We start from the raw sequence: 27,004 nt of genomic DNA, 5'->3' as shown, positions 1-27,004 counted from the left end.
TGTCATTAATGCTTACGGCTGAATGTACAAGAATACAATTTCATCATGTTATAGTTACGTTTCAGTACTGGATGGTTATATGATGTTTGGAAGTCTTAAAAAAGCGACAAAAGTTTATCGTAAAGAATATGTGTAAACGCGGAAGATTTGAAAGATGTGATTCTACGGAAAAAGAATCTGCGTAAATTCGAACGTGACTGCGTGTGTTTTTAAATTTTAGTCACTCTCGGGTTGTTGTTGTTGCGTCGCTGCTGGTGCAACTTCGTCGAGTCTCCATCATGGGAGTCCGTGAGACTCCCACCCGGACGTGGAGTGAGTCACACGCTGCAGCGGGGATTACCGGGAAACACACGCGTACACACCGACTGCCCATTCCTGGAATACACAGCAGCGCAACGCGGCGCTCACGTCCCCCAGCCAGCGGTGTGACTCAGTGGGGAATTAACTCCTTCATCCTTTCAGCTGCATTGAATCACCGAAGCACTGAATCACACCTAAGTAACTTCACTTCGGAAGTAAGGACGCGGACGGCGGCACGAAGGCTGCTCAACAACTCGCACAGCACTGAAACGGACAGCGCCGTTTGCAAATGAGTGCGCTATTTTTAGTAACAAATTATTATATTGATCATGAAATTAACAGTGGTCTACTTTTTCCACTACGCGTGTGCTCTTCGCACCCAGGGCTCGGTAGCGCCGCTAGGAGCCGAGCCCCTCGTTTCCGCGAGCCGATTCGGCTTCACCATTGGTCTTCGTCTAGGTAACGTGACCTTGCGCGGCCACGTGACTGGCTCGCGCGAGTCCTCCGGTGCGGGTCGCGAGCGTGCCGACTCGACGAACTTGCTAAGTAGTGCGCGAGAGCGTGAGGCGATCCGCTAACGTCGTCGAGGGGAGCCATTCTGACCGAAAAGTATTATTTTAGAAACTATTTTAAAGGGATATATCTGGGGATTGCACTTCTCAGTCGCATTTATCAAAAAATTTACCGAAATGCAAATTATTGCAAACTTTTTTGCAAACTGGATTTGAATCAAAAGGGGCTTTTTGAAAAGTTTAAAAGGCTTAAAAAGTTTTTAGTCATTTTAGGCCTGTACTTAAACTTTAAACGTTTTTTAAACTTTATTAAATGCTGGGAAACTATAAAATTAAGAGAAATTTCGTCCTATGTTAATCAGTCTTGAAATGTATTTCACTTACATTTTCGCTTCACTTTATTTCGCAGACACAAAAGCACCTCACAATGATTTACTGCTTGTTCAGCTTGATAGTTCCTCGTTTTACTCGTGTGTTTTAAATAACATTAATAACACTAGTTTTGGTGTTTAAATGTATTTGCATTTTAATTTAATGGTAAGGAGGGACATAATGTGGCCTGGGCACGATGTGTTCATTGCATAGTACATATAAATAAGACCCTTCATCAGTTAACTTGCCCATAGAGAGACATACAGAGGGATACCTGAGCTTCCAGCACACACAGCATATACCAAGTGTACACAGACCCTACCGACACACACAGCGCACATACACACACTTTCTGAACTGCTTGTCCCATACAGGGTCACGGAGAGCCAGAGCCTAACCCGGCAGCACAGGGCGTAAGGCCGGAGGGGGAGGGGACACACCCAGGACGGGACGCCAGTCCATCGCAAGGCACCCCAAGCGAGACTTGAACCCCAGACCCACCGGAGAGCAGGACCCGGTCCAACCCACTGCGCCACTGTGCCCCCATAGCCCACATACAGTACACAACATATCCACAAACGCGTCATCTTCGTTTTCAACACAAGATGGCAGTGTAGAGCCTCCTTAAAATAGGCACAGCTCTGCTGTGCTGTCATCAACGAAATTACTGTCCACACTAAAATAAGTTGGTGAAAAATCAACTGGAAAAAGTTAAGATGTTCATAATCTGTTAAACTGACTCTGTTCACCTCATTCATTATACTGCCCTAACTGGAAAAGCACAAGATGTATGTGGGTAATTTTACCGGAGCAATTTAGGATAAGTACCTTGCTCAAGGGTACTGCAGCTGGAGGTGGGATTCAAACTTATAACTTTTGGATTTAAAAGCATAACGCTAACCACTATGCTACCAGCTATCCCTCAGCTTCCGCAGATGTGCATAAGATGTGCATAAAGTCGGAGGTGTACAGGGTGAACAGAGGGAGAGCCAGGACTGTTCCTTAAGGTGCTATAGTGCTGCACATGGCCGTGTCTGACTCGCAGCCTTCCAGTCAGGGATTTCATAATCCAGGATACAATTAAAGCATCCACCTTCACCGACCATAGCTTCACTCCCAATAGCTCAGCCCGCACGGTGTTGAATGCGTTGGAGCTGTAAAATCATGATCCCGACAGTGCCGCCTTCCGTGTCCAAGTAGGAGTAGACTGTATTCAGCAGGCACATAACAGTATTGTCTACTTCAGCATGGTCCTGGCAAGCAAACTGGAGAGGATGGAGTGCTGTGCTTACCACGAGGTGACGTACCAAAACCAGGCTTTCTTTCTCCCCGGCACGGTGACACAGCGAGTAGCACTCCCTGCTCAGTCTGTGTGGAATTTGTATGATCTCCCTGTGTGGGTTTCCTCCGGGTGCTCTGGTTTCCTCCCACACTCCAAAGATATGCTGTTCAGATTCGCCCATAGTGTGTGAGGTACAGAGAGTGTGTTCCACTGATGTATGGATGAGTGACCCAGTGTAAGTAGTGTATCTAGCAATGTAAGTCACCGCGGTGAAAAAGGTGTGTGGGCTATTAACACTACATAGTATCCGTTGTAAGTCGCTTTGGAGGAGAGCTTCTGCTAAGCAAATAAATGTAATGTCTGAGTTCAGAGCAACTAGCTGACAATCATCCAAAGCTAATGGTTTCTCTGTCTTGGAGACCGGAATGAAGCAAAACATTTTTCTTTTCAAAACCTGTTTCTCTTTTCAGATGTAGCAGAACAGTTAGGAACCAGTGTTTTTTCCTTCCTTTGTCTATTTGCTTTAAAGAGCAGTTTTTGTATTCATCTGAACATTGTTATTGTGTTCCTGAACTATGTAATGTGATCTGCATAGACAAAGGGTACCCTGTTTTTCTTGTCTGCCATCGGTTTGCTTGCGCACTGCCTTGTGACCTGTTCTTTTCAGCTCAGTGTGGATATCAAAACAAAGCTGCCATTAACAGAAGGTCCAGCAGGAAAGCAGACCTTTATCTTTACAACTTCTTTATACATCTTAAAAGCCTTGCTTGCTTTACATTTTACATCACATACGGTAAATTCAAAAACGTGCCGCAAGCACACATATAACCACTCAAAAGATCAGTTAATGAAATATTGTAGTTGCATTGTACAGAAATTATGCCCAGGAAAATACTCAATGAAACACTTGTTTACATTTCAAAGGGTAATTTAGTGATTAAAAATTAGACACGCTGTGGCTCTGGCTCCATGTGTGTTCCTTTTTATATTTCTAAAATTTACTTAGGATGAATCCTACAAACTCTTGCCTACAGATTGTGCAAATGACTTCCAAATTATGGTATTATTTAATTTGATCGTTTCATGGTTACATGGTTCATTAAATATTTCTTATAACACATCTAAACAGTAGGGCCATTGCAGCGCTTCATCTGAAAGAAAGAAACGCAATCCAAAATAAATAGCATTAATCGTAATGCTATTAATCGCAATATTAATCACTTCTTCTCCCTTTCTATATTCAAAATATAAGTGAAATTCAGTTGTATTCAGTTATGAGTGCACGGCATAAAGGACTAAGTAATTGAAATGTGAGTATATTTTTTTTGGCTGGACTACTTTACATGACTGTCATGAATGGAAATGTGGAAGCAATTTCCACAACTGAAACACTCTGAATCAGAGTGCTTCTGCAGAGAAAATAGGGATACGGGGGGGGGGTGGACTGGGGAGGAAATCTGTCTCACCGAGTGTTTATCACATGTTCCCGTTCAGGAAGAATGCCAGCACGTCACGCACCAGGACTGTGTGTGGATGTCAGTGACAGACGAGGCATCCCGTGAAAGCTCTAGAAAGTGCCGGCATTTGTCCCCGCTCCGTGAGCTGTAGCCCAGACCACCGAAGAGTGGAAAGAACCTATTGAACCTGAGCACTAAGCCTTCTCAAACAGCTGTGCTGCGAAAAATTCCCTAACCTCTCATATAACACGCTTGCTGTTTTTTTGCTGAGGAGAATTATGCAGATGTTCGGTGCTTCCGAATACTCGGATCCGTTTCATCCAGCCAGGATGATGTTTGTATTCTGCTATAAAAAGCGGTTGAAAGGTGGGCGGTGGGGTGTCTTTCGGATTAAATATTCCATGTCCCTGTGACAGAACACATCTGTCTCCGTTAGCGATGAGGAGGAAAAATAATTCATTCTACAGTTTAACTTAGTGGGTGCACACACTGAGTTGGCTATATTCTTTATATTTACATTCATATTTATTCATTTAGCAGATGCTTCTCTCCAAAGCGACGTAAATCTCATAGAAAATACAATGTGTTCGTTACATTAGGAGAAAGAAACACTTAGATGCACGTGATTTTTAAGTGCAGTTAGTTTCTTTCATCATATGAATCAACGTCCATTACATGAGCAGCTGCATAAAACTTTATCCAGATATGAACAATTCCTGATGGCCTTTCTTGTAATTTTTTTTTTTTGAGATACGTGTAAACATTTATGTTACATTATGGGTGTAGCTGTGTAAACAAACACACAGCTCTCAGCTCTCCCTGGTATGTCTGTTATACATGTTGTTTTTTTGTTTCACTAATACACCATTTACCCAGCGGGGGAAATATTTTTAACAGCAGGAAAAAGACACGAGTAAAGTTTTAGGTGGCTTTAAATAGGGGTTGGGAGTGTGGTGGCGCAGCAGGTTTGGCCAGACCCTGCTCTCCAGTTGGCCTAGGGTTTGAGTCCTGCTTGGGGTGCCTTGTGATGGACTGGCGTCCCGCCCTGGGTGTGTCCCCTCCCCCTCCAGCCTTTCCCCCTCTGCTGCCAGGCTAGGCTCTGGCTCAATGTGACCCTACTTGGGATGGGTGGTTTGAGTTTGTGTGTGTGTAAACACTGCCTGGTTTTAGGGTTGCCCATGCTCGTGGAAATGGGAAAACAAATTGCTATGGATGTGTGTCATAAACTGTTTTCATTAACCATTGTATTTTGGGAAAATGACAGAAGGTAGCGTAAGGGAAAATTGTATTCATTGTAACTAGGCATTTGTAGATTATTTTCTGCGGAATTCACATCTGTATCGTTAATACCCCTCTTTTGGCGGAGATGGTTCAACCCTTCTTACAAGAGCAAAGGGAGGCTATTTAAAGGTCTCTTTTTGCGCTCTTAAAAAAGAGGTGTAGATATTTACATTTATAAATAAATATTTAGCAGATGCTTTTCTCCAAAGCGACTTCCAATGAGCTCTATGTGGTGTTATCAGCCTCCTGATGCCTCACAGGCATCGCTGGTGCCACACAGTGTGGTGTCCGGGTGTGTGGCCCTGTCTAGCCTAGTGCCCTACGCTTCTGGGATAAGTTCTGGACCACTACAATCATACCTTGGGATAAGCAGCTATCGAAAGAGAGTGAGCGACTGTTACAAATACATCTTGGTGTGGGGTGAGCGTGCTTCCTCTGGTTCTTTTCTCATACAGCGGTAGGCCACAACAAACCTTTTTACTGCCAAAGGTTTCTGTCGAAGTGCCCAGGTAAGTGAGAAACAAGAACTCAAGAATGCAATATTTACAAAAGTCCACAATACTTCTCATTTGCCATCATCAGCAGCACACACCATATATAGCTGCCTCTCTGGGTGGCATGGTGGCACAGTGGGTAGCGCTGCTGTCTCACAGCGCCTGGGTGGTGTGAGAGGATGTGGGTTCATTCCCTGCTCAGTCTGTGTGGAGTTTGTATGATCTCCCTGTATCTGTGTGGGTTTCCTGAGTGCTCTGGTTTCCTCCCACACTCCACAGACATGCTGTTCAGGTTCACCCATAGCGTGTGAGTGACAGAAAGAGTGTGTTCCACTGATGTATGGATGAGTGAGCCAGTATAAGTAGTGTATCAAGCAGTGTAAGTCTTTGGGTGCTCTGGTTTCCTCCCACACTCCAAAGACATGCTGTTCAGGTTCACACAGAGAGAGTGTGTTCCACTGATGTATGGATGAATGACCCAGTATAAGTAGTGTATCTAGCAGTGTAAGTCACCTTGGTGAATAAGGTGAATGGTGAATATGGGCTCATAACACTACATAGAGTTCATTGGAAGTCGTTTTGGAGAAAAGCATCTGCTAAATATGTAAATTTAGCAGTAATTGTTATCACACTGGTTGGCAGTGTGTATGCAATAAAACTTGACTGGTAAAACAACAACCAATAAAAAACCAAAATTGTGCATTTTTTTTCTAGACAGAGCGTATTGAATGAAACTGCTATTTTAGGATGTCCGTGTATTTGACTTTTAACGGCTAGAGTTGGTTATTGTCTCTGTTGCACCACATTCTATGTATTTGGCACATATTTTGCATTTTGCTTTCATACTTTCCCAGGCCTTTACTGTAAGCATTTAAATTTAGTGGACAAGAGAGAAGTGAGTATTCTGTCTTAAATGCACCAACAAAGTTAGACAGAGAATGATTATAGCTCTATACTTGCCATTTCACTTGTGAGTGGAACCGAGCAAAATTTCGATTTCGCCACTCTCGATACCAGATAACTCATGTTTCCTTGTACGCACAAACAGTACTGTGTTCCTTTGCTAGAACATTTCCTAGTAAAAGACATCCTGTAGATTAGGGTCCCTGGGACCCTCGGAAAAAGCTGGTTTTCGCTCTGTTATTTGAAAAAGGAAAGCCGAATTTGTGCAACTTCTCTCATTATCTGCAATAAAGAAAACTTCCTGGAGAGCTTGCATACATCACTTAGTCCCTATAGCGGTATATAAATATTATACAATAGTATATTAAGTAGGTATTTGGCCCGTCTTCTTTTTTCTTTGGCCTTAATCTATCTTGTGCATTTTCAGCTCCTGGTTTAAATTACACTGCCTGTTTTTGCAATTGTGAACTTGTGTTTATTTAGTGATTGTGTCAGTTGTTTATGCTGATCCCGGTTCCTGATTGCGGAATAGATGTTGGAAAGGGATATCCTTTTAAGGGTTAACAAATAAGAAAGGAGAGCCTGTTTCTCCACACCACACTCATTTTAAGGGCACCTTTCTTCAATTTGCCTGTGGAGCATTTACTGAAACACTCAGGAAAAAAAAAATACTCATAGAAATATAATGGTTGGAGATATGTTCTTATTTATGTGGAGGCCAATTTTACCTGTATAAGGATGTATGGATGAGTGACTCGTTGTTAGTAGTGTATCTAGCAGTGTAGGTCTTCGGGTGCTCTGGTTTCCTCCCACACTCCAAAGTGTGTTCCACTGATGTATGGATGAGTGACCCAGTGTAAGTAGTGTATCTAGCAGTGTAAATCACTGTGGTGAATAAGGTGTGTGGGCTCATAACACTACACAGTATCCAGTGTAAGTTGCTTTGGAGAAAAGCGTCTACTAAGTGAATAAATGTAAATAAGTAGCAGCAAAAACGAATAAAGTGACTGATGCAGCTTTGTAAAGTGGTATAAAATATAAGTTAACAAACAATATATGTAAACCCAATAGCTTCACACAGTATGAACTTCTATCAAAAAAGCAGGGAAAAATGCACATTATCTGTAATGTGCTTTTTAATGCCTGTACAAGGCTGCATATTATACTAGCAGGTAGCATTGTGATCTTGTGTTTTAGGGGCGCGATTGTCCACCACTTTTATGTTTGTGAGTGGAATCGTTGCATTAGCTGAGAACCCCAAAATGCCTTGCAGATACCAGTCTGTGACAAGCACCAGGAAGGAAGGGTGGGGGGGGTTTCTTATCTCATTCCATCAATGGTATATTAAGGAGGTGCAAATTTCCTCCTTTACATAACCTCAGTGCCTCTGAAAGTGGGCTAACTTCACCTTGGCAAGAGATCTCTTCTGAAATGAACAGGGTGGTGTGCTTTCTTCTCTATCTCTTGGTTTTTTGGGGTATGCATTTTTTTATTCAGCTGTGTTGATTTCAAAACTTAAATCTCGACACCGTTGTTCAGTGGGTCAGAGAAAAGTGTACTCGAACACCTATACCATGTCATTTCAGTAACTTCATACGACATTGCAGAAGGTGTGTTTTCTAGTCTACAATGCTGTAAATGTTTTGCTGAAAATAAATGTGACTACTCAGCAATGTGCCTTGCTTCTGCATTTCAGATGTTATGCTACAAACCAGTGTAAGCAGAGGAGATGAGGGTGAGTACCTGTTAAAGTGATTTTCTTTGTTTAATTTACCTCTAAAACTGGTTGTTTCCGTACTTCCATACTTTTTTTTCATATTAAAATGTTCATAGCTGATACAAGTATTTTTATGCTCCACTGTGGCAAACAAGATTAACATGACAATAGCTTATTAAAGAACCGAACTGCCATCTGTTATGAGCCTAGAATAAAGGGCGGCCTCCCTGAATATTCATATCAAAGCAAAAATATTGGCAGCGCATTGTCCCTGCAGCAGGGCATTGCAATGAATTATGACTCATTTATTTGCCCTGACACTTGTATATGTAATGAGGTTGTTTGTTTTTCACCATTGGAAATTTGCAGTAATAATTCATGAATTCAAGAAATGACATAAATCAGATTATAAAAAACACTGGACTTCACAAAACTTTCCTTCTTTGTGTATTTCAGCACTGTTACATACAAATTTTAGCATGGATAATGAGGGTAAGTTCATTTTCATCTTTCATTCCTATCGCTCTCTCTTCCTCTGTCTTCCTCCCTAAGTGACACTTTGGCTTGTTGACTTTGTTACCAAAGGAAATACCTTAACAACCAACTTAATTTGCATAATGTTGTGAATCTTACCTCTAGGGCCGTGAAAAATGTCTGCCATGTGAAGACCCTTCACTAATTTGTCGTTGTTATTTGTATTTTAATACTGGCAGTGCTTTGGTTTGATTAAAGACACTGGCAATGTTTACTTTTTGTGAGAAGTGAATGGATGCCATGGAAAAATGATAAGGTCTGAGCCAAAGAGCCAAAAATTTTTCTATTGCGGGAGCAGGCCTGCTTTTGACCCTCATAACTCCTAAGACTGTCTGAAACATCATACTTATTCTAATAGGTAACTTATTCTAATAGGTAAACAACATACATTATTCTAATAGGTATTTAGACAGCTAAAATTATGTAATTAAATGTTGAACCAACAATTTTTCACTTGTAGATTTAAAAAGGTATGACACTTGGAAGCAGCTTGATAAATTAAATTTATTTAACTGTCCAAGACAAAAGCATTATTCTTAAAATGTATAGTTTTATAGTGTTATTATTGTAACGTTGTGATTTCATCGAAATGCCGGTGCACACAAAGAGAGAAATTGTACATTTATTCAGCACAATTCATGTTTAAAATGTACTGAGATTGCATGTATGATTGTCTGATGAGGTGGTTTGCTTTTCACCACTGGAAATTTGCAGTAATAATTCAAGAATTCAAGAAATGACATAAATCAGATTATAAAAATAGTAGATGTCACAAAACTTCCTCTCTCTGTGCATTTCAGCACCGTTACATACAAATTTTAGCATGGATAATGAGGGTAAGTTCGTTTTCAGCTTTGATTCTTTTTATCTTTCTCACTAACAAACTAACTACTTGTCCAGAGCCTTTCCTAGGAACACAGCATCCAAGGTTATTGAAGGAACACCAGGGATGGGATGCCAATTCACCCAAGATTGTTCTCTGGCACCAAGATACCTTTATACTGTCAATAGTACACATGCACAGTGTCTGAAACTGCTTGTCCTGAGCGGGGTCGCGGGGAGCCGGAGCCTAACCCAGCAACACAGGGCGTAATGCCGGAGGGGGAGGGGACACACCTAGGACGGGATGCCAGTCCATCGCAAGGCACCCCAAGCTGGACTCGAACCCCAGACCCGCCAGAGAGCAGGACCCGGCCCCCCTGTCAGTAGTAGTATAGTTTAAACATTAAAATGTCAGCTGCTAGACCAAACTGAAAGGTACTATCTGCATTACTTATTAATGCAGTAAGAACTGATTTCATAGGCTGTCCTTTTACAGAGCATGAGGGCTCGAGAATCAAATTGAATATCTGTCGGTCTGGGGCAATGCAGTGGCTGTGTTTTCAGTTAACACCTTGAGCATTGTCTATTAACAGACAGTAAAAATTCACATTGTTAAGGTTTTTATATACTTTGTACCTGAGTAGCAGGTACCATACTAGTTAATGCTGCTGCCTTTGTTCTAAAGATTGCGCATTTGAATCCCATTTCTTGCTGTAGCACTGTTGAACAAGGTACATACCCGGAGTTGTTCCAGTGAAAATGGACAGTGTGTGTGTATATGCTGTTGAAAAGGGTTAATAATTCTAAATCATCCCTAATACGTGAGAACGTGTATTTCTGAGCACTCTACAAAGAATTGGTGCCAAATTCATGGTAAATCTTGCCTTACATGCTGTTCCGGTTGTGGGATTTCCTGGATCTATGTGGCTCTATTAATTTTGTGTAGTTTTTGACTGCCTACTAATAGACAATTCCTATTAAGTATTTATTGGCAACGTTGCAGTGATCGCCTTGTTGAGTGCTGGTCTTCTACTTAAAATTATTCATGTGTTTACTTTTCTTAAAAGTAATGATTTTCAAAATGTCCAGAGCTTGAGCACCCGTATAATAATCTTCTTCCCTCAGAATCATTTGAGGATCCGGAGCACTATTCCTCCCTTGTTTACTGTAACAGGAGTTACTTAATGGTGCTATACAGTGGCTTGTTGGATTATTTTCATGAAAACATGATGGAACTCAAAGAAGAGTCCTGGTGTGACTGGGACCAGGTTATCAGGTCTGAACCTCTCTTATCTAACTCATCTCCAATGCACAACACAGAACAACTTAGTGCATATTTATCTGAAATAAATTGGTACAACCTCTTTGAATAAAAAACTTTTGTCATAGATGTTAGAGGGCAGCTGGTAGTGTAGTGGCTAGAACTGTTACCTTTGGATCCCACAGCATCAAGTTCAAATCCCAGATCCAATTGTAGTATGGTTGAGCAAGGTACTTACCCTAAGCGGGTCCAGTAAAATTACCCAGCAGTACAAATGGGTAAATAGTTGTAGGTAACACAGCACTGTAAGTCACTTTGGAGAAAAGCATGAAATATATGCAGATAGATTCAGAAGAAAAATAATGATGTTATAAGTGTAGACTGTAAAAGCAATTCATAAAATTGATCAGGCAGCAACAAATCTGATCTGATGCAACCCAGACACTATGAGACTACCAGCATGCAGCGCAATTAGCGGTCTGTAATAACTCTTCTAATGTGCAACAGCCATTTAATCTGTTGATTTATACTTTCAAATTTAGTTGTATAATTTTTATATTCACTTATATGACTAAAACATTTAATAATCCTCTCTCCGAGTTCAAGAAGAGGCAATCATTTTAGATCAGATATCTGCTGGACATGCGATAGGTGTCAAAGCCTTGATTGTGACTACATTGCAGCTTGAAATATTTCTGTACTGGCGCTTTAAGTTATGAAAAGTCAGATATGTTATTTATGCAGAATTTCTGAGTTTGTCACAAACAGTGGACAGAGACTCTTGGAGGGAAACCTTGAATAGCAGATAAACTCTCTCTGCTTTATGAGTTGGGTGGCTTAGGGATTCCAGTGATGGACATATTGTCCTCATCAACTCTAGGACAGACACCAAGTGTGTGAGTAAGAGCAGGGTTTGCTCTAATACTACCGTGGTCTCTGAGTGAAACTGATGGCTGTTGTTCAGCATCCGACCTGGTGTTTTGCGCAGGAAGTTACATTGGCACTCAAGTTGCTAATACTGATTTCAATTTGTCATTGCAGGCCATACGTCTACTTCACAGAAATTATGGTAGAGCTGACCTTTAACAGGGATTGTGTCTACCCAAACCCTACTGCAGAGGAGGTCCTCCTACAGATCCATAGGCACTACTTCCAGCAGTGTCTTACGCAAGAGCAGCATTTCACTGATGCACCCCGTGAAGTGGTGTTGACCCTCATGCTAGTCCCCATCTTCCTTGTCCCCATCTTTGTCTTCTTGGTGGTGTGGAATAATAAAAAGCAGGACTGAAGGACTTCATCATTAGGATAAAACCTCAAAACAACTTCATAATGACTTAATATGAAAGGTCTCCTCTCAGGATTCTACATGTACAATTGAATTTCTTTTGGTTTTCAGTAGAGTGCAGGATGTGTCTGGCAATGTTTGTTTTTTTTTAAAAAAAAACTGTCCAGGTCTTTAGTCTCAAATTTGCATTACTTCCAAGTAAATATTATGTCTTTCTTTGTAAAGAATATCTGTATATAAGTACTCAGCAATAATTAAATGAACGATACAGCTCAATGTAAAACACTGCAATAAAAACACTGTGCATAATAAAATCACAAGTTTCTAATAGTTCCTTTTCTGCAATATATATGTGTGAAGTACTTTACAAAGGATAAGCACAATTTAAATCTTGACATGGGAAGGATAGTGTGAAATGGTCACCAACTGGTTACGATAAGCTGGATGGAAAACCAGAGTTTCTTCTCTGCAGGAGCTCAGAAGTTCAACCTCAAGTCAGCTGCCTTGCCAGGTTGCTCAGTTTCAGCATAAGATACCATTACTGCATACTTCAAGACATGTCTTTTTTGAGAAAAGCATCTGTGGTTCTTTGTTTTTCGTACCGGCTTCATTTTCACACTGCATTTCCATATTGTTGCAGTGATGAAAAAGGAATTCAGATCTACAGGAGCTATTTTGAGCAATTATTTTTAATGCTTCATAGTCAACCAACAAAGCAGGCTTGGCAGTCTTTACAGCCAGTTTGTAACGAACTCATCATGAGCTGTATATAAATTCTGTGTAACTTTTAATATTTACTGTATTCAATATCAGAATTAAGTTGCAAAAAGAACAAAAATCTTCTTATTATATTTTATAAAAATAATATTATATTTATTATTTATTTTTTTCTACTTTAGATTTTGACCCTTGCATATCCTTTCGCTATCGGCAGCTAAAAACTGACTCTAAACACCCAGGAACAATAAAAATGCTCAGAAGCAGCATAAAAACAGTAGCCTATGTATGTAAGGTCAACTCCAGATTTAATGTGTAAAAATGAATAAATTTGAAACCTATGCTCTGTGGAAAAAAGTAGCACTACTTGAATTTTTTTGAAAAATACTGTATAGCGTTAACATAAAAGTATATGGCTTCCTCATGTTTAAGTCTAAAAAAATCCCCCATTGCTGGTGTTGTACATTTTATATATTAATTCTGAATAATTTTCACGAGGGGTGCCAATAGTTTTTAAGTTGATTTTACATAGATAGTCCATTTATTACCTTAGTCCTGTTTTCACAGAAAATCTGCAGGAACAACACTGTTCATCATTCATCCTCGTGTTTAGATTTAAGATTGTGAAACAGCTCTAACACTAAAACACCCCCCAAAGCCACCCCTTTCTTCAACATTTGCCCAACCCCCAAACCCTGCTTCCCCTCCAGAGTGCTCCTTCACCTCCTTCCAAACAAAAAGCCATCAAAAGCTGCTCTACAGCAGAGGTTTCTGTAGAAGATCACTGTGGAAAATATCTTTCTTCATAGCAAAAACTACTTTTATTCTGCTTGTCTACAGAAAATTTGGTTCTGTAGTATGTTGTTTGCATATAGAACTGTGAAAAAACACAGGAAAACTGATAACTGCACCAGTAGGAATGTTTCACAGGAGATAGCCATTATGCTTATTGATATGAGGCTTGGTGCTCTTTTCTGCTGTACCTTTCATATGATCATCCAGCTGAGAGACAGTTCATTCTAGGCAGCAGCTCAGTGACTAAAGCTTTTGGACTTAGAGGTTGTAGCTATGAATCCCACCTCCACTGAGGAAGGTGTTTTCCCTCAGTTGCTCCAGTGAAAATTACCCAGCCTTGTAAGAGTAGATAATTGTTAGTTGCTTTGGAGAAAACTTAAATGTAGAAGGAAAACATCAGCATTTTTTTTTAAATTTCAGATGGCCTAGTGGTAAAGTGGGTGGTTCTGTTTCTCAGGGGCTCTTTGGATTTAGGTTTGAAACCAGCTCCGGTCTGTGTGGGCTTGTGCTCTGCTTTCCTCCTGAAGTCCAGCCAAATTGGTTACCCTATACTGCCTACTTTTTGTGTGTGTGGCTACCCTGCCTTGCATTGCCTTGCACCCAGTCATTCCAAGATAGGTTCTGGACCCATATGGCAGAGACAGGTTCAAGAGACGAGATACTACACTTTGAACTTAGCCAAAAGGCCGAGAAGAGACAAGGTTCCAAGAATTTTTTTTTCACGGATCAGAATGACCACACTGTCCAACTTGACAGGAATAAATTTCTCCATTCATCATTTCCAGTAATTAAAATCTTTATTCAATAAAGAAATCCTAAAAACTGCCATGCAAATAATAAAATTTAAAATACAGCAATAAAAATCAATAAGACCAGCTAATATGAAGACCGCATGGCAGAACCTTTAAAACACTAAAACATACCCTAAGGCTTAAAACCATACATAATAAATAATTAAAAGGAAACTTACCCAGTAACATTCACTGCTCAAGAGGGGCGATCATCTGGCCTGTTCCCAGGGTGTTACCGTACACCTTACCTACCATTTTTGAGTGATTCCCTTTTTGCAACACGTCTCCCCTATTGTTGTTTTAGTGGGATAAGTGAATGATAAAATAATTTACAGAATTAGAACACAATATGCACCCACACAACAAACTAATCTACACTACACTAAAAGTAATAAATAAATAACAATAAATAAATAAATGATTAATACGAACACACCACACGCGTAGTAGGTGACTACTTAAAAGTGCAATAAGTACTATAGATTTTTAAAATAGTGCAAATTAAATAAAATGTCTCATAAAAGATTAGAAGCCCTACACCTAACATAAAACAAATGACACACCACAAAACACAGCACTCACATTCACCAAAAATGGGGGTTACGGTGTCTTATAAGGGCGAAAGGATGTGTGTTACTTACCCCAGGATGGAGGATCTGCCACAAACCTGTGGGGTCACAGCCAGAAAAGGCCTTTCCATCTCTCTTTGGCTTCTGAGTAACCCCACTGAGTGACATCTTTCTCCATCCTAAATGTTAGGTCAGCCCGGATTTTATGATACACACCCTGGATGCCCAAGTCTACCCCGTCTGGACCAGCTGGGTTCTTGTGTTCCAAAGCATTTGCTTGGCCATGCTAATCACCAGCCACTCATAACCATCTGCAGATCGATCTTCCTGCACAGGGAAGTCACCAAACACCAGACCTCCTGCACCTGCCCGCAGTACCAAAAGGCACGTGCGAGAGTTTCACTTTTGCTACACTGGAGTTGTGGGCAGAGTGGGTGGCTGGTCAATTCGTGCCTGTACAGAACTACTTTGACTAGTGCCAGTTCAAATCTTGCAGATGGTGGTCAAGCCCCTTTGGCTGAATCCAGGCCCAGTGCCCTCCTCAAGATTCTACAAAAATTCAGTTTATTAGCTATACTTGTCTTCCTACTTTCAATCTCTGCACACTGGAGGGTCCCTGGGGGTCACTGTAAGCCCCCCTACTCCACATAATGGTTAGGAGGTCGCCCCTTGAACCCCCCCAGAATTCCCCTGTGGCAGACTAAGCATAAGTAACAGAACAGCCAATCAGAAAGGAACACAGGACTACAGGAATCGACACTAACACCAACGATTTACATTAATGCACACCAGCCCCTCTTAGCCCCGTTACAATACTTAACTGGTATTAGTTCAGTACGTGCTCGCTGCTGTCTAAATGAGTAAATCTTCGCAAAGTTAGCTCACGAACACTCAGAAGTGAGCTTTCAGAAGTAGTGGCCACAGATGTGAGCGGTCCTTGCTTGTTTAAGTGTTGGACTAAAGCCTGACCACTCACTCTCCTAACACTTCCACATTCTCGTCAGTTACATCTTCAACATCTGACGGCTGTTCCTCAGCCGAAGAACCGACGCTGACTGCCAGGAAAGATGGAAAAAAAAAGTTTAAAACAATCCAAGTCTTGGAAGATATAAACGTAGACGCTGGGAGTTTGGGACAAGCTGGTCCCCGTGGTTTACGTATTATGAATATAATTTATCGTGAAGGGAAAACGAGTCTTGTCCACAGACTGAAAGCGTCTCTTACTGTTTCCAAGTCTTTCAGCGCTTTTCTGAAGTAAACTTTTTTTTAAATTTTTTTTTTCACCTTTCTGCGCACGTTGTAAACTCAGAGTTTTGCCTCATTTGTGTTTGACACGGTGCTGCTCGTCTTCTCTGACATGAAGAGCTCTTTTGGCTTTTGGGGAATCGCCCTTTCCCTCCTTTTTGGTAAGACGTGGCATGTTTAACACATTTTTCACATTTATTATCTGGGCATTTATTATTTGTAACCGGATTTTAGTATTGGGGTGCGCGATGTGGCAATTTTCTTATAATTAATTATGGATATAATGTTTTTCGAGCGATAATACTTGAGAAATCCTCGCGACGATATTTCAATCTCTCAAGTATTAACGTTCGAAAAACATTATTAATTTTTACTTTAAGTAAAAGTAATTTAAAGTAATTTAAAAATTAAGTAATGTTTACTTCACTAACTAATTTTATTAATTACTTACTCGAAATGATTTCGAGTACAAGTTAAACAGTAGTGCAGTAATGTTAAAACTATTTAAATATACGTTATTGTGGATACCTTTTGACTTACTTTCATGTTTTTCGTCATAATGTGTATTAAAATTAACCTCATACTTTCCGTTTTAGACTTTATCAATGGAAAAACCGTGGCGACCCCAGGAGGTACACTCTCTTCACAAGAATTACCTGAAAAGGAAGATGATTTAACCCCCCCCGACATTTATTACATATGTAATGGCTCTAAATATCACAATTTGAGTGTGTTGTGTGGCAGTGAGGTTGATGAGACACGTGTTTTGTTTAATTTCAACAGGCTGTGGGAGCTCGAGTCCAGGTTGCAAAGATTTATGCGATTTTTGTGACGACACCGGATACAGATACACGCGCTTGTCCTGCTATGGGTCAATACTCAACATTTTCTGTTTAGAAAAGTTGCTTTCCACTATAAGCGCTCTCAACGCCACAGATCTGTGCACGTGGGAATACATAAGAAGGTCAGTGTCCTGCATCTCACCACAATTTTCCAAATCAGGACACATTTTTAGCAGTTTTTCCTCAGACCAACATTATTAACTTTTATTTGTGTCCTCATGCCTTTGTCTGGGGTGACTTTTGGAGTTAAATTGTTAGCTTTACAAGGATTTTTCACATGCAGCGGGATGTTCGTATTGGATCAAGGTAAGTAGATCATGGGAACTATATCAAGAGTTGGAGTAGAACTAGCAACTTTCTGGCTAAAAGGAAATGGCTGTGTACAGTATGAGCTGGCTATATATTAGCTATATACCGTGTAACTATACACACACACACGTCTGAACCGCTTGTCCCATACGGGGTCACGGGGAGCCAGAGCCTACCCGGCAACACAGGGCGTAAGGCTGGAGGGAGAGGGGACACACCCAGGACGGGACGGCAGTCCGTCACAAGGCACCCCAAGCGGGACTCGAACCCCAGACCCACCGGAGAGCAGGACCTGGGCCAACCCACTGCACCACTGCGCCCCCCTATAACTATACTATATATGTAAATATGGGGGCAGTAAGAAAGTATCAGGGGTGGTATGGTGGCACCGCAAGTAGCGCTGTTGTCTCATGGCACCTGGATGGTGCAAGAGAACATGGGTTCAACCCCTGCTTAGTCTGTGCGGAGTTTGCATTTTCTCCCTGTGTCTGGGTTTCCTCTGGGTGCTCTGGTTTCCTCCCACACCCCACAGACGTGCTGTTCAGGTTCACCCGTAGCGTGTGAGTGACAGAGATAGTGTGTGGACCGATAACACTACACTGAGTTTGTTGGAAGTCCCTTTTTTCAGAAAAGTGTCTGCTAGAGAAACAAATGTAAAGGGAAACAGCTTTAGACTTCTAGGAGCGGCTGATAGCATAGTGATAAGAGCCTTCAGTTGCCTGTGAGTGGAGGGTGTGGTGGCACAGCAAGTTTGGCCGGGGTCTGCTTTCCAGTAGGTCTGGGGATCGAGTCCTGCTTGGGGTGCCTTGTGGTGGACTGGCGTCCCATCCTAGATGTGTCCCTTCCCTCTCCACCCTGTGTTGCTGGGTTAGGCTCTGGTTTGCTGCAACCCCGCTTGGGACAAGCAGCTTTAGACGATGTGTGGGTGTGAGTTGCCTTTAAGTCTGAAGGTTGTTGATGCGAATCTTGCCTACTACCCTTGAACAAGGTACTTGCACTGAATTGCCCCATATTCCTGCTTACATAAATGGGTTCACAATTATAGGTAGCTTAACATTGTAACTTGCAGTGGAGGAAAGTGTCAGATAAATGAAAGCTACATGCTGCAGTTGCACTCTCTTTGTACCTGGTTTCCTTCATATTTTCCCTTTTTTACATAAACAAGTTGATATTTTCGTATTTCTTTTAGCAACCCCATCAAACCAGCATCAACACAGATGCACACCTTACATGAAGAAACTGAGCTTCTTAAATGATGTTGCTGGGACAAAATTAGAAGGTTGGAAAGAGTGATTTGGTGATGAATGAGGTCCCATCAAAAGTCACGTTAAAAAGAGGGATGTCTTTTGACTTCTTTAAGAACTTGCTGTGACAAAAATGCGTGTGATTTCCAAAATGTGTAGAATTACTACAAACTTGTCACAAAAAAGACAAACACTTTGCATTTGTAATATGCAAGATTATTAGTCCCAGTTTCAAATTCTGTCTCACAGTAGAAGTGGTCCTCCACTTACAATGGGGTTCTGTCCTAAGCTGACTTCATTGTGAGTTGCAAATTCCCAGATATTATTTGAACCGTAAAGAAGTCTGTCTAAAGCTGCCTGTCCAGGGCGGCATCGTGGTGAGCCGGAGCCTAACCCAGCAACACAGGGTGCAGGGGGAGAGGACACACTCAGGGCGGGACACCAGTCCGTCACAAGGCACCCTAAGCAGGACTTGAACCCCAGATCCGCCAGAGGGCAGGACCCAGCCAAACCCACTGTGCCACCGTGCCCTGCCACCGTGTCCCCCCACCATAAATATGTATAAACAATTAAATTGCACAAAAGTTACATTGTATGATGGGGCTTTGTTATATTTTCCATCTAGTTTTCAGTAGTAATATAAAATGAGAATAATTTTAATGTTGTGAGATATTATAAGAAAATTTTATACACATACACACAAATTGTCTGAAACCGCTTGTCCTGAGCGGGATCATGGTGAGCTGGAGCCTAAACCGGCAGCACAGGGTGCAAGGCTGGAAGGGGAGGGGACACACCCAGAACGGGACACCAGTACGTCACAAAGCACCCCAGGCAGGGCTCAAACCCCAGAACCACCGGAGAGCAGGCCCTGGCCAAACCCACTGCGCCACTGCACTCCCCCTTAAAATGTTATACTTTACTGTTATTTTTACCTTCTAAATCTAATTCTTTACTTTTCCTTTTCAGCACCATCAGAACACTCACTGTTTTGATTGTTAGCCATTTTAAATAAAAAGTAAATTGAAGGGAACCACAAACTAAAGTTTTGTAAAGAAAATCCAATCACTGCTAGACACCCAAAGACTGACTGAGAACCAAATGTTAACAAATATGGGTGTGTTTAGGCAGTGGAATCAAGCAGCGTTATCATCTAGTAGATCCTACGACCAAATGTTGGGTTGCTGTAAACTGCATATCCTGTAAGTGGAGGACAACCTTTATGTCCTTTTTGTTCTGTGCTTGGAAGACCATGTGTCATCTTGATTTTCCTCACTGTGGAATTCTTCCCTCCAGGCCCTACAGCAGCTTCTCAGAATGCACAGAGGAGATGGCAAACTGCCTGCAGATCCCCTGGCCCAACCAACTGGTGGAGGACACGTTTGTGGATATTCATGCTACCTACTTCAAGGCCTGCCATTCAAAGGAGTTTGAAGACCCCCCTCCTGGAGTCATATTTGCCTTGGTGATAACCCCAATTTGCCTCATTCCTGCCATGGTTGTCCTTGTGGTTCTGAAGACAAATGAAAAACGGCTACCTCGTAGCCTTGTGAATTCTCCCCATCATTGCCAACACATCACCAAAAGTGCTAAACACAAAGGTACTTAAGAGATCATTGGGGTGGTAATGAGACAGATAGATTGCCTGTTTCTAAGCCACAATTTCTAAAACTGTACTGAAAGGAATTTCAATAAAATGTTTAGATATAGACGCAATGATTTTTATGCACATTTTTTACACATATCTGTCACATCCCTTGTGTTACTGGCTGTTTAAACACCAAAACATGATAATGCCACTTTGCTTGTGTCATTGTTAACACGGCAGGGATAAACTGCAAAGTTCAGGGTCACCTTGCATACGAAACATGATTCATTCCTTAAGATCTGTTCACATGGTGAATTCTGGGAGATGGGTAATGGGGGAAAAAATAATTAATGCATTCATGAGTTACAAAATGTTCACCTATTTTTCATCAAACATGCTAAATTCTTGCCTTATGCATTTAAAAATGGAGGAAATTTAATTCAAAACCAAGTAATGAATATCAGAACCACACAGCATACTTCTAAATCCAGGTTTGAGAGCCACTTGTTCAAAAATTGTTTCTATATAATGCATTTACATGCTACTTCCTTTCCCCCTTGAATGTTAGGCCTTGCTTCAATATTATTTTCTTTGTCGGTTTGCTTTATTCTTTTGTTCTTGGACAGCACAGTTGCACAGGAGCTGCCTTACAGCTCTGATTTGGATGTGAGCTCAAATCTGGCAGGTTCTGGGCAGTTTGTGTATGTTACTCCATTTGTGTGGGTTCCTTTCAGGTGCTCTGGTTTCCTCCAATAATGTAAAGACATGTGTTTTAGTTGGATATAATGTTTATGTGATTGCGCTGCAATGTAATGGCTTCCTGTCGAGGGCCTTATGCTTCAGGACAACTGAAGTTTTTTCAAACAAAATTTCATGAGAAAAGTATTAACTCAAAGACCTGGTCACGCCTAGTTGTCACTCATGTACAAGACATATATAAATACTCATTGAGCTTCACACTTCACATGCACCATTTTCCAGAAACCCACCCCTCCCTTCTTCCGCCTCCCTCTGTGTAGAACAGGCTCCAAACAGGGGCTCCACCAACCTTTTTCGATGGCGGGTGTGAGCCCTCCAGTGGACTCTAATCCCCACTGGAAAGAATACCAAACATCCGCTCAAACACATAACCATCTAATTCTATTAACCCCTCAAATGTTTAATGGGTAATAGATTTTTTTGTTCTTCTATTGTTGAAATTTTTAAATGCTAATATTTATTTTAAAATTCTTTGTTTTAGAGTTGCAACCCACATCTTTCTTTTTGTTAAAGTAGCTTTAAGAAGCTGCTTTCAAAGATACTATAAAAATTATTATAACACTAATATAACACTAATGTAGGTGTTGTAATTACTGTAATCACTTGTAACGCTCATAACCCCTCTCTGCTGAGTTATTTGTGAAGTTTAATTTACAATAAATGAATAGTAAATCACACAATATTGTCTCCCAAGACAATTTTTCTTTTTTGCGTTTTATCGTTTGAAATTTTAAAGGTAAGGTTTTCCATTTACTTTTTTCCTTTTCAATTTTTCTTAGCACTTTACATTTTTATTTGGTTTAGGGCTTATTATTATGATAGGTTATGATTTTACACAATGATTTAACATTATAAGATTTCTGACAGATGATTGGATTTGGATGCAGGCACGTGATTCTAAAGCACAGTTAATTTGTCACATTCCACCATATGAACCAGTATACATCACACGAGTAACTTCATAAAGGTTTACCATTTATACAGCAATTTCTAATCACAAAATTGTATAAACATGTTTCTAAATGTTAACTGATAGTTCATGATGTGAAGGGTAAAAATTATGTATGCTTGTAGGTGTGAATTCTCATAACAGGACATTCTTTATGTGAGGGAAGGCTGTATTGCTGTGCTTCAAACTGGTGTATAGTTTTAGTTCACAACATTATGTAGGAATATTAGGTTTTCAGTTAAATTCCCTTTAATCAACAAGTTAGGAAGGAAGGAGCTTCTTTCCGCAGAAAAACCGATATGACCAACCAATCTGGTAGCTCTCAAGTATCTAATAGAAGACATAATTTTAGTAGCTTCCATTTTTGTTTTTTTGTTAGCCTGGCACTTCAACGTTTTATGCAGTCTCGCTCCGACACTGTAAACTGACCAGTATTGTGAAACAAAGGTCATGGGCTTGCCCATACATTATTTACTCAAAAACAAAAATCTCACTCTTTTACTCTCACTCACTATTACTAGGTGAAAGGGTACAAATCACTTGTTTTTGGTGAGTATAGGACAGAACACAAATAGGATCACATCCTTACACAGCTTACTGAATTAGAAGTATATCGTGATAAGTAATGCTCTTATCTGTTGGACCATAATAATGACAATAACGAAATGTATATAACCCAGCTGCAACTTTTTATAAAAACCATACAGGGAAATAACTTGACACATAATGGTAAAACACATAGCATAATTGGGTGAAACCATGCAACCTTGGTGAAACAGACAGCCCTGGGCCTCACAATGAGAATTTGATTTTTACCAAGCATTTTTGCAATGTTGCCCTGTGTAGAGGACATTGCACCAGTGTTTTTTTTTGGATCTAGGGCATTTATTAATCTTCCCAACCTTTCCACAGTAGTCCAATTATTTGTCACATTGACAGGCTACACTCTTCATGTTCATGTAGTGTGCTGAGGAGTGCTATAATAAAGGCAGAAACCAACCAATCTCAACAACCACTTGTCCCAAGCAGGGTCGCGGCAAGCCGGAGCCTAACCCGGCAACACATGGCGCAAGGGGGAAGGGAGACATCCAGGACAGGACACCAGTCCATCACAAGGCACCCCATGCAGGGCTCAAACCCCACACTACAAACACAGTGGGCAATGGCCAAACCCACCACGCCACCATGCCACCAACACCCTCCATAAAGGCAGCAGTAAAGAGCAAATAAAATCAAAAGACAGTACGACTGCTATTTGGGTTTTTCAAATACAAGCAAATAACAGTTTATATTATCTGATAATATTTCAAATGTGTGTGTGTGTGTGTATTTCAAATGTTTATGTTTTCGTTAATATTCATTATATAATATTTATTATGTTGTTTTATCTAAAAGTTGCAAACATATAAACGTGACTAATGTGTCCTGTAGATGGAGACAAAACACTGGAAGAGTTATATACGTGCCCACATTATAATGTGGAAAAAGCTATATTACCTGTGGAGCTACAAACTATCCAGTATATAAAAGTTTATGCAGGAAAGTAATTGTGATTTGTTTTTTTTACTATTTCATAAGAGAGAACTCTGCAGTGGACTGCCACCCCCTGCCTTGTGCACAGTTATTCTGGTATAGGCTCCGGACCACCGCAACCCAGATCGGGACAAACAGTTAATGAAAATAGATGGATTTATAAGAGGGGATCCATGCAGGAAACATAACACCCAAGGTTGCTAATTTCAGATTTTTATTTGTCATAACCTGTTAATAGCCCCTTTGCTATAGTGGGCTTTTCTACCCTGTGAAGCTGAAAACTCATTTACAGCCCCATTTTTTTGTCATCTTTGCATGCATTTCAGATTATATAATAGAAATACTGAATCTGAGTTGCTGCTTTGTGTGCTGAACAAAGACATAAGACAAATAGATAATTGGCTATACATTAAATTACTACAATAACCATGCAATTATTAAAGCTGTAAGTAGGCCTACTGGCAATGGAGGAAAGGAATAAAAACCTCAAAACCAAAAGGTGAGGGAGAGAAAAAAACCCTTTTGGCATCCAGGTGCAAGTGGCTGCCAACCCTTCCTGGGCATTTGAGATTAAAAAGACTTTTAAGTCAATTTACAGCTATTTATTATATTGTAGCTCAGTGTTTATAACTTGATGTTAATAACTTGCTGGTATCATGGCTGGCTTTCTTTCTTATCATGAGGAAACAGTGCTCAACAAGAAAGAAAGGGATATTAACACAAAATTATGAAACTAAAGAGTTTTCTAAAAAATGAAAAACAAAACAGCAAACAGGGATTACATCAGTCATGGATACGCAAGAGTGAACAAATAAGTCTTAAGACGGGATTTAAAGGCTGAGACAGAAGGGTCATTCCTGAGAATAATTGGCAGAATATTTCAAAATTTAGGTGTTGTATAGCCAAAGGTATTGCATCCTGCTGAGATCTTATTGATCGTAGGTACTTTAAAGTAACCAGCATGAAAAGAAGGAAATAAATGAACAAATAATTTCACAGTTATTTTACCTTCAAAAACTGAGCTATCAAGAACAGCCATCCAATGGTTAAAATTCCACGAGAGAAAGTGAACTTCATCCACAAAAGGAGTATCCCACAGGACATTATAGTGAACTGTTTTTATTGTAGCAATCCCTCTTTCCTTACATCAGTTATTTGGTGCTATTTAACACCAGAGGAACTTATAACACTGGAATTAACCAAATTATTTATTCCCCTCATAATATCAAATGTAACATTTCATTTTTTTAGCATATATCTAAGGAGGTTGTTTTGTTGATTTAACCACCACCTAAAGCTGCATTTTATTGTTTGTTATTTATATGAGTGGTATGATGGCACAGCTATCTCACACCACCTTGGTGATGTGAAAGGACATGGGTTCAATCCCCTCTCAGTCTGTGTGGAGTTTGCATGTTCTCCCCATGTCTGTGTGGGTTTCTTCCCACAGTCCAAAGACATGTTGTTAAGGTTCACCTGTAGTGTGTGAGTGACAGAGAGAGTGTGTTCCACTGATGTATGGATGAGTGACCCAGTGTAAGTAGTGTATCTAGCAGTGTAAATCACTGCTCTGAATAAGGTGTGTGGACTGATAACACTACATAGAATTCTCTGGACCTCATTTTGGAGAAAAGCATCTGCTAAATAAATGTAAATTTTTGTTTATGTTAATATTTTAGCTTTCAGACTGGACCAATGCAATGTACATGTTCCAGAAGCTTAATTTAAAAACTCATTAACAAAAAGCAGTCAGCATGCAAGAGAAGATCAGTGAAAAGATCAGTGCGAGAACAACCTTTTATTGCACAGTAAAATTCAGTCTTAATTAACTGAGCATTGTGACATTTCGCTGCTATTTTGACATTAAGAATGTTGAGCAGATTTTATCAAAACACTCTCAATAACCTTTATTTTAGTTCTTACATTTTTACATCTAATAGGTGTAAAAAATCTCAACCTATCAAGCAATTTTTTTTTTCTGCATATACTGCAGTTGTAACACCACTGATTTTCTGACTGAGTTTCTCTTTAGAACAATCCTTCTGATTTCCTTCTTACTGTGTTCATGAGTTGTGAGGTCACAGTATCTCAAAATTCTGAGCACCCGCAGAACTGACACTTATCCCAAATCTGAGCACAGTAAAGCTGGAAGATGAGAATATTATTTGACAACCACTAGTTCAGTCTTTGAAGCTATTCAGCTTTTTTTTTTTGAACTACACTTTCAATTAAATAATACTGAAAGATGTCTAAGTAACGGAAAATATTTTACTGGTCCTTTCGAACATTGTCCGAGGTCCTCTTTCTTTCAGCACTTCACAAACTTTTACATATATTGTCGTTGAACTCTCTAACTTTGACATTTCAGAACTTTCAAATCCTGTTTCCAGTTCTGTGTTGTCGTTCAACTTCATAGCTTTTACCTTTTAGTCAAAAAATAAAATACAGTAATGACCTTTTGAAGTATGTACATGAAATGCGTGCATATAATATGTACATCATGCACATTTACAGAACACACATATATATAAAACATAGCATATATATATATATATATATATGAAATCTCTCTCTCACCCTCACATGGGGTGGTAGAGCCAGAGGTGTAGGTCACCCTGTTCAACTTCTGTGTCAATTTATTCCTGCAGCCAATGTATCTGTGGGGTAAAAGACTTTTTTGTGCTGAATGGCGATTAGAGTAAATATGTTAAAGGCCCACAAAGAAGCAACTGTCCTGGGAGAATATTATGTGCCCACAGTTGACTCTCTGATTTCTTATGCAATGGTCATGTTTTAAGCTCAGTAACACTTTGGGATCCCATAGGTCTTGGACAGCCTACATGGTTTAGACTGAGGTAATACTGGATGAATACCATCCTACATATTGAGCATAGAGGGTTTTCTAGCCAGAAGCCCCATACAGTAATGACAAATACAATTCAAAGTCTTGGCTACACCTACTTGTGTCCCCAGTTCTTCAGAAACTGCCACAATAACTGTGGTGAGAAACGATCTTACCATCATCTCTTCTTCAGCTTTTGGGCCACATAATAAGCAAAGTTGTGCTGGATTTCTATCTCAGACTGAAAGCTACTGTAAACATAAATTATTATGCATTCTTTGAGAAAGCAAATCAAAGCCAAAACATTGAGCAATCATGATGAACATGATGCTTTGCCATGAAAGAATGACAGAGTAAACTCTGAATTATACACACCTAATTCATCATTAGAAATAAACATATTGAGTTCTGGAAACACAGGCGTCTACTGTTCAGATGTAATCTGAAAACACAAAAGCCATATAGTTTATCATGCACTGAGACATCACACCACAGAAAACTGCTTAGATCTCTATGTCTACCTGCTACTCAAGTTAACTTATGGCCTCTGGCATATCGAAATTAAATGCATTTTGCGTCACACTACGTTATGCGTACAAAG

At 40.3% G+C, this 27,004-nt stretch overlaps 2 protein-coding genes across 5 annotated transcripts; both read left to right on the top strand.

Annotated features, from left to right (window-relative positions):
- The first annotated feature begins 10 nt into the window (after positions 1-10).
- LOC108928201 (receptor activity-modifying protein 3-like) lies at positions 11-12,534 on the top strand. 4 transcript variants are annotated; one of them, XM_029249029.1, is made up of 6 exons: positions 11-593; positions 8,298-8,336; positions 8,775-8,810; positions 9,653-9,688; positions 10,800-10,950; positions 11,977-12,534. In XM_029249029.1, the coding sequence occupies exons 1-6, from the start codon at positions 590-592 to the stop codon at positions 12,221-12,223; spliced, it is 513 nt and encodes a 170-aa protein (XP_029104862.1). In that variant the 5' UTR covers positions 11-589; the 3' UTR covers positions 12,224-12,534. The 4 variants fall into 4 exon arrangements, with proteins under 4 accessions (XP_029104862.1, XP_018597537.1, XP_018597535.1 ...); XM_018742021.2 differs by having other exon boundaries at positions 13-515; XM_018742019.2 differs by lacking the exon at positions 11-593 and adding an exon at positions 7,990-8,078.
- Positions 12,535-16,194: 3,660 nt separating this feature from the next.
- LOC108928165 (receptor activity-modifying protein 1-like) lies at positions 16,195-21,517 on the top strand. The gene is made up of 4 exons (XM_018741956.2): positions 16,195-16,498; positions 16,934-16,969; positions 17,121-17,301; positions 20,029-21,517. Exons 1-4 carry the CDS (start codon positions 16,450-16,452, stop codon positions 20,339-20,341), a joined length of 579 nt encoding a protein of 192 aa, XP_018597472.1. The 5' UTR covers positions 16,195-16,449; the 3' UTR covers positions 20,342-21,517.
- Positions 21,518-27,004: the final 5,487 nt, after the last annotated feature.

The sequence above is a fragment of the Scleropages formosus genome, chromosome 25 (assembly GCF_900964775.1).
Source record: "Scleropages formosus chromosome 25, fSclFor1.1, whole genome shotgun sequence".
NCBI lineage: Eukaryota > Metazoa > Chordata > Actinopteri > Osteoglossiformes > Osteoglossidae > Scleropages > Scleropages formosus.
The sequence above is the reverse complement of the archived record's forward strand: the minus strand, read 5'-3'. Positions and strand labels throughout refer to the sequence as shown.

Bases quoted from the DNA above. Each gene is read 5' to 3' on its own strand.
- LOC108928201 (XM_018742019.2), top strand. From the start codon at position 8,033: ATGAACAGGGTGGTGTGCTTTCTTCTCTATCTCTTGGTTTTTTGGG. The intron at 9,689-10,799 runs GTAAGTTCGTTT...TTCTTCCCTCAG, and splicing joins TTTTAGCATGGATAATGAGG to AATCATTTGAGGATCCGGAG. The intron at 10,951-11,976 runs GTCTGAACCTCT...TTGTCATTGCAG, and splicing joins GACTGGGACCAGGTTATCAG to GCCATACGTCTACTTCACAG.
- LOC108928165 (XM_018741956.2), top strand. From the start codon at position 16,450: ATGAAGAGCTCTTTTGGCTTTTGGGGAATCGCCCTTTCCCTCCTTTTT. The intron at 16,499-16,933 runs GTAAGACGTGGC...TTTCCGTTTTAG, and splicing joins CGCCCTTTCCCTCCTTTTTG to ACTTTATCAATGGAAAAACC. The intron at 17,302-20,028 runs GTCAGTGTCCTG...TCTTCCCTCCAG, and splicing joins ACGTGGGAATACATAAGAAG to GCCCTACAGCAGCTTCTCAG.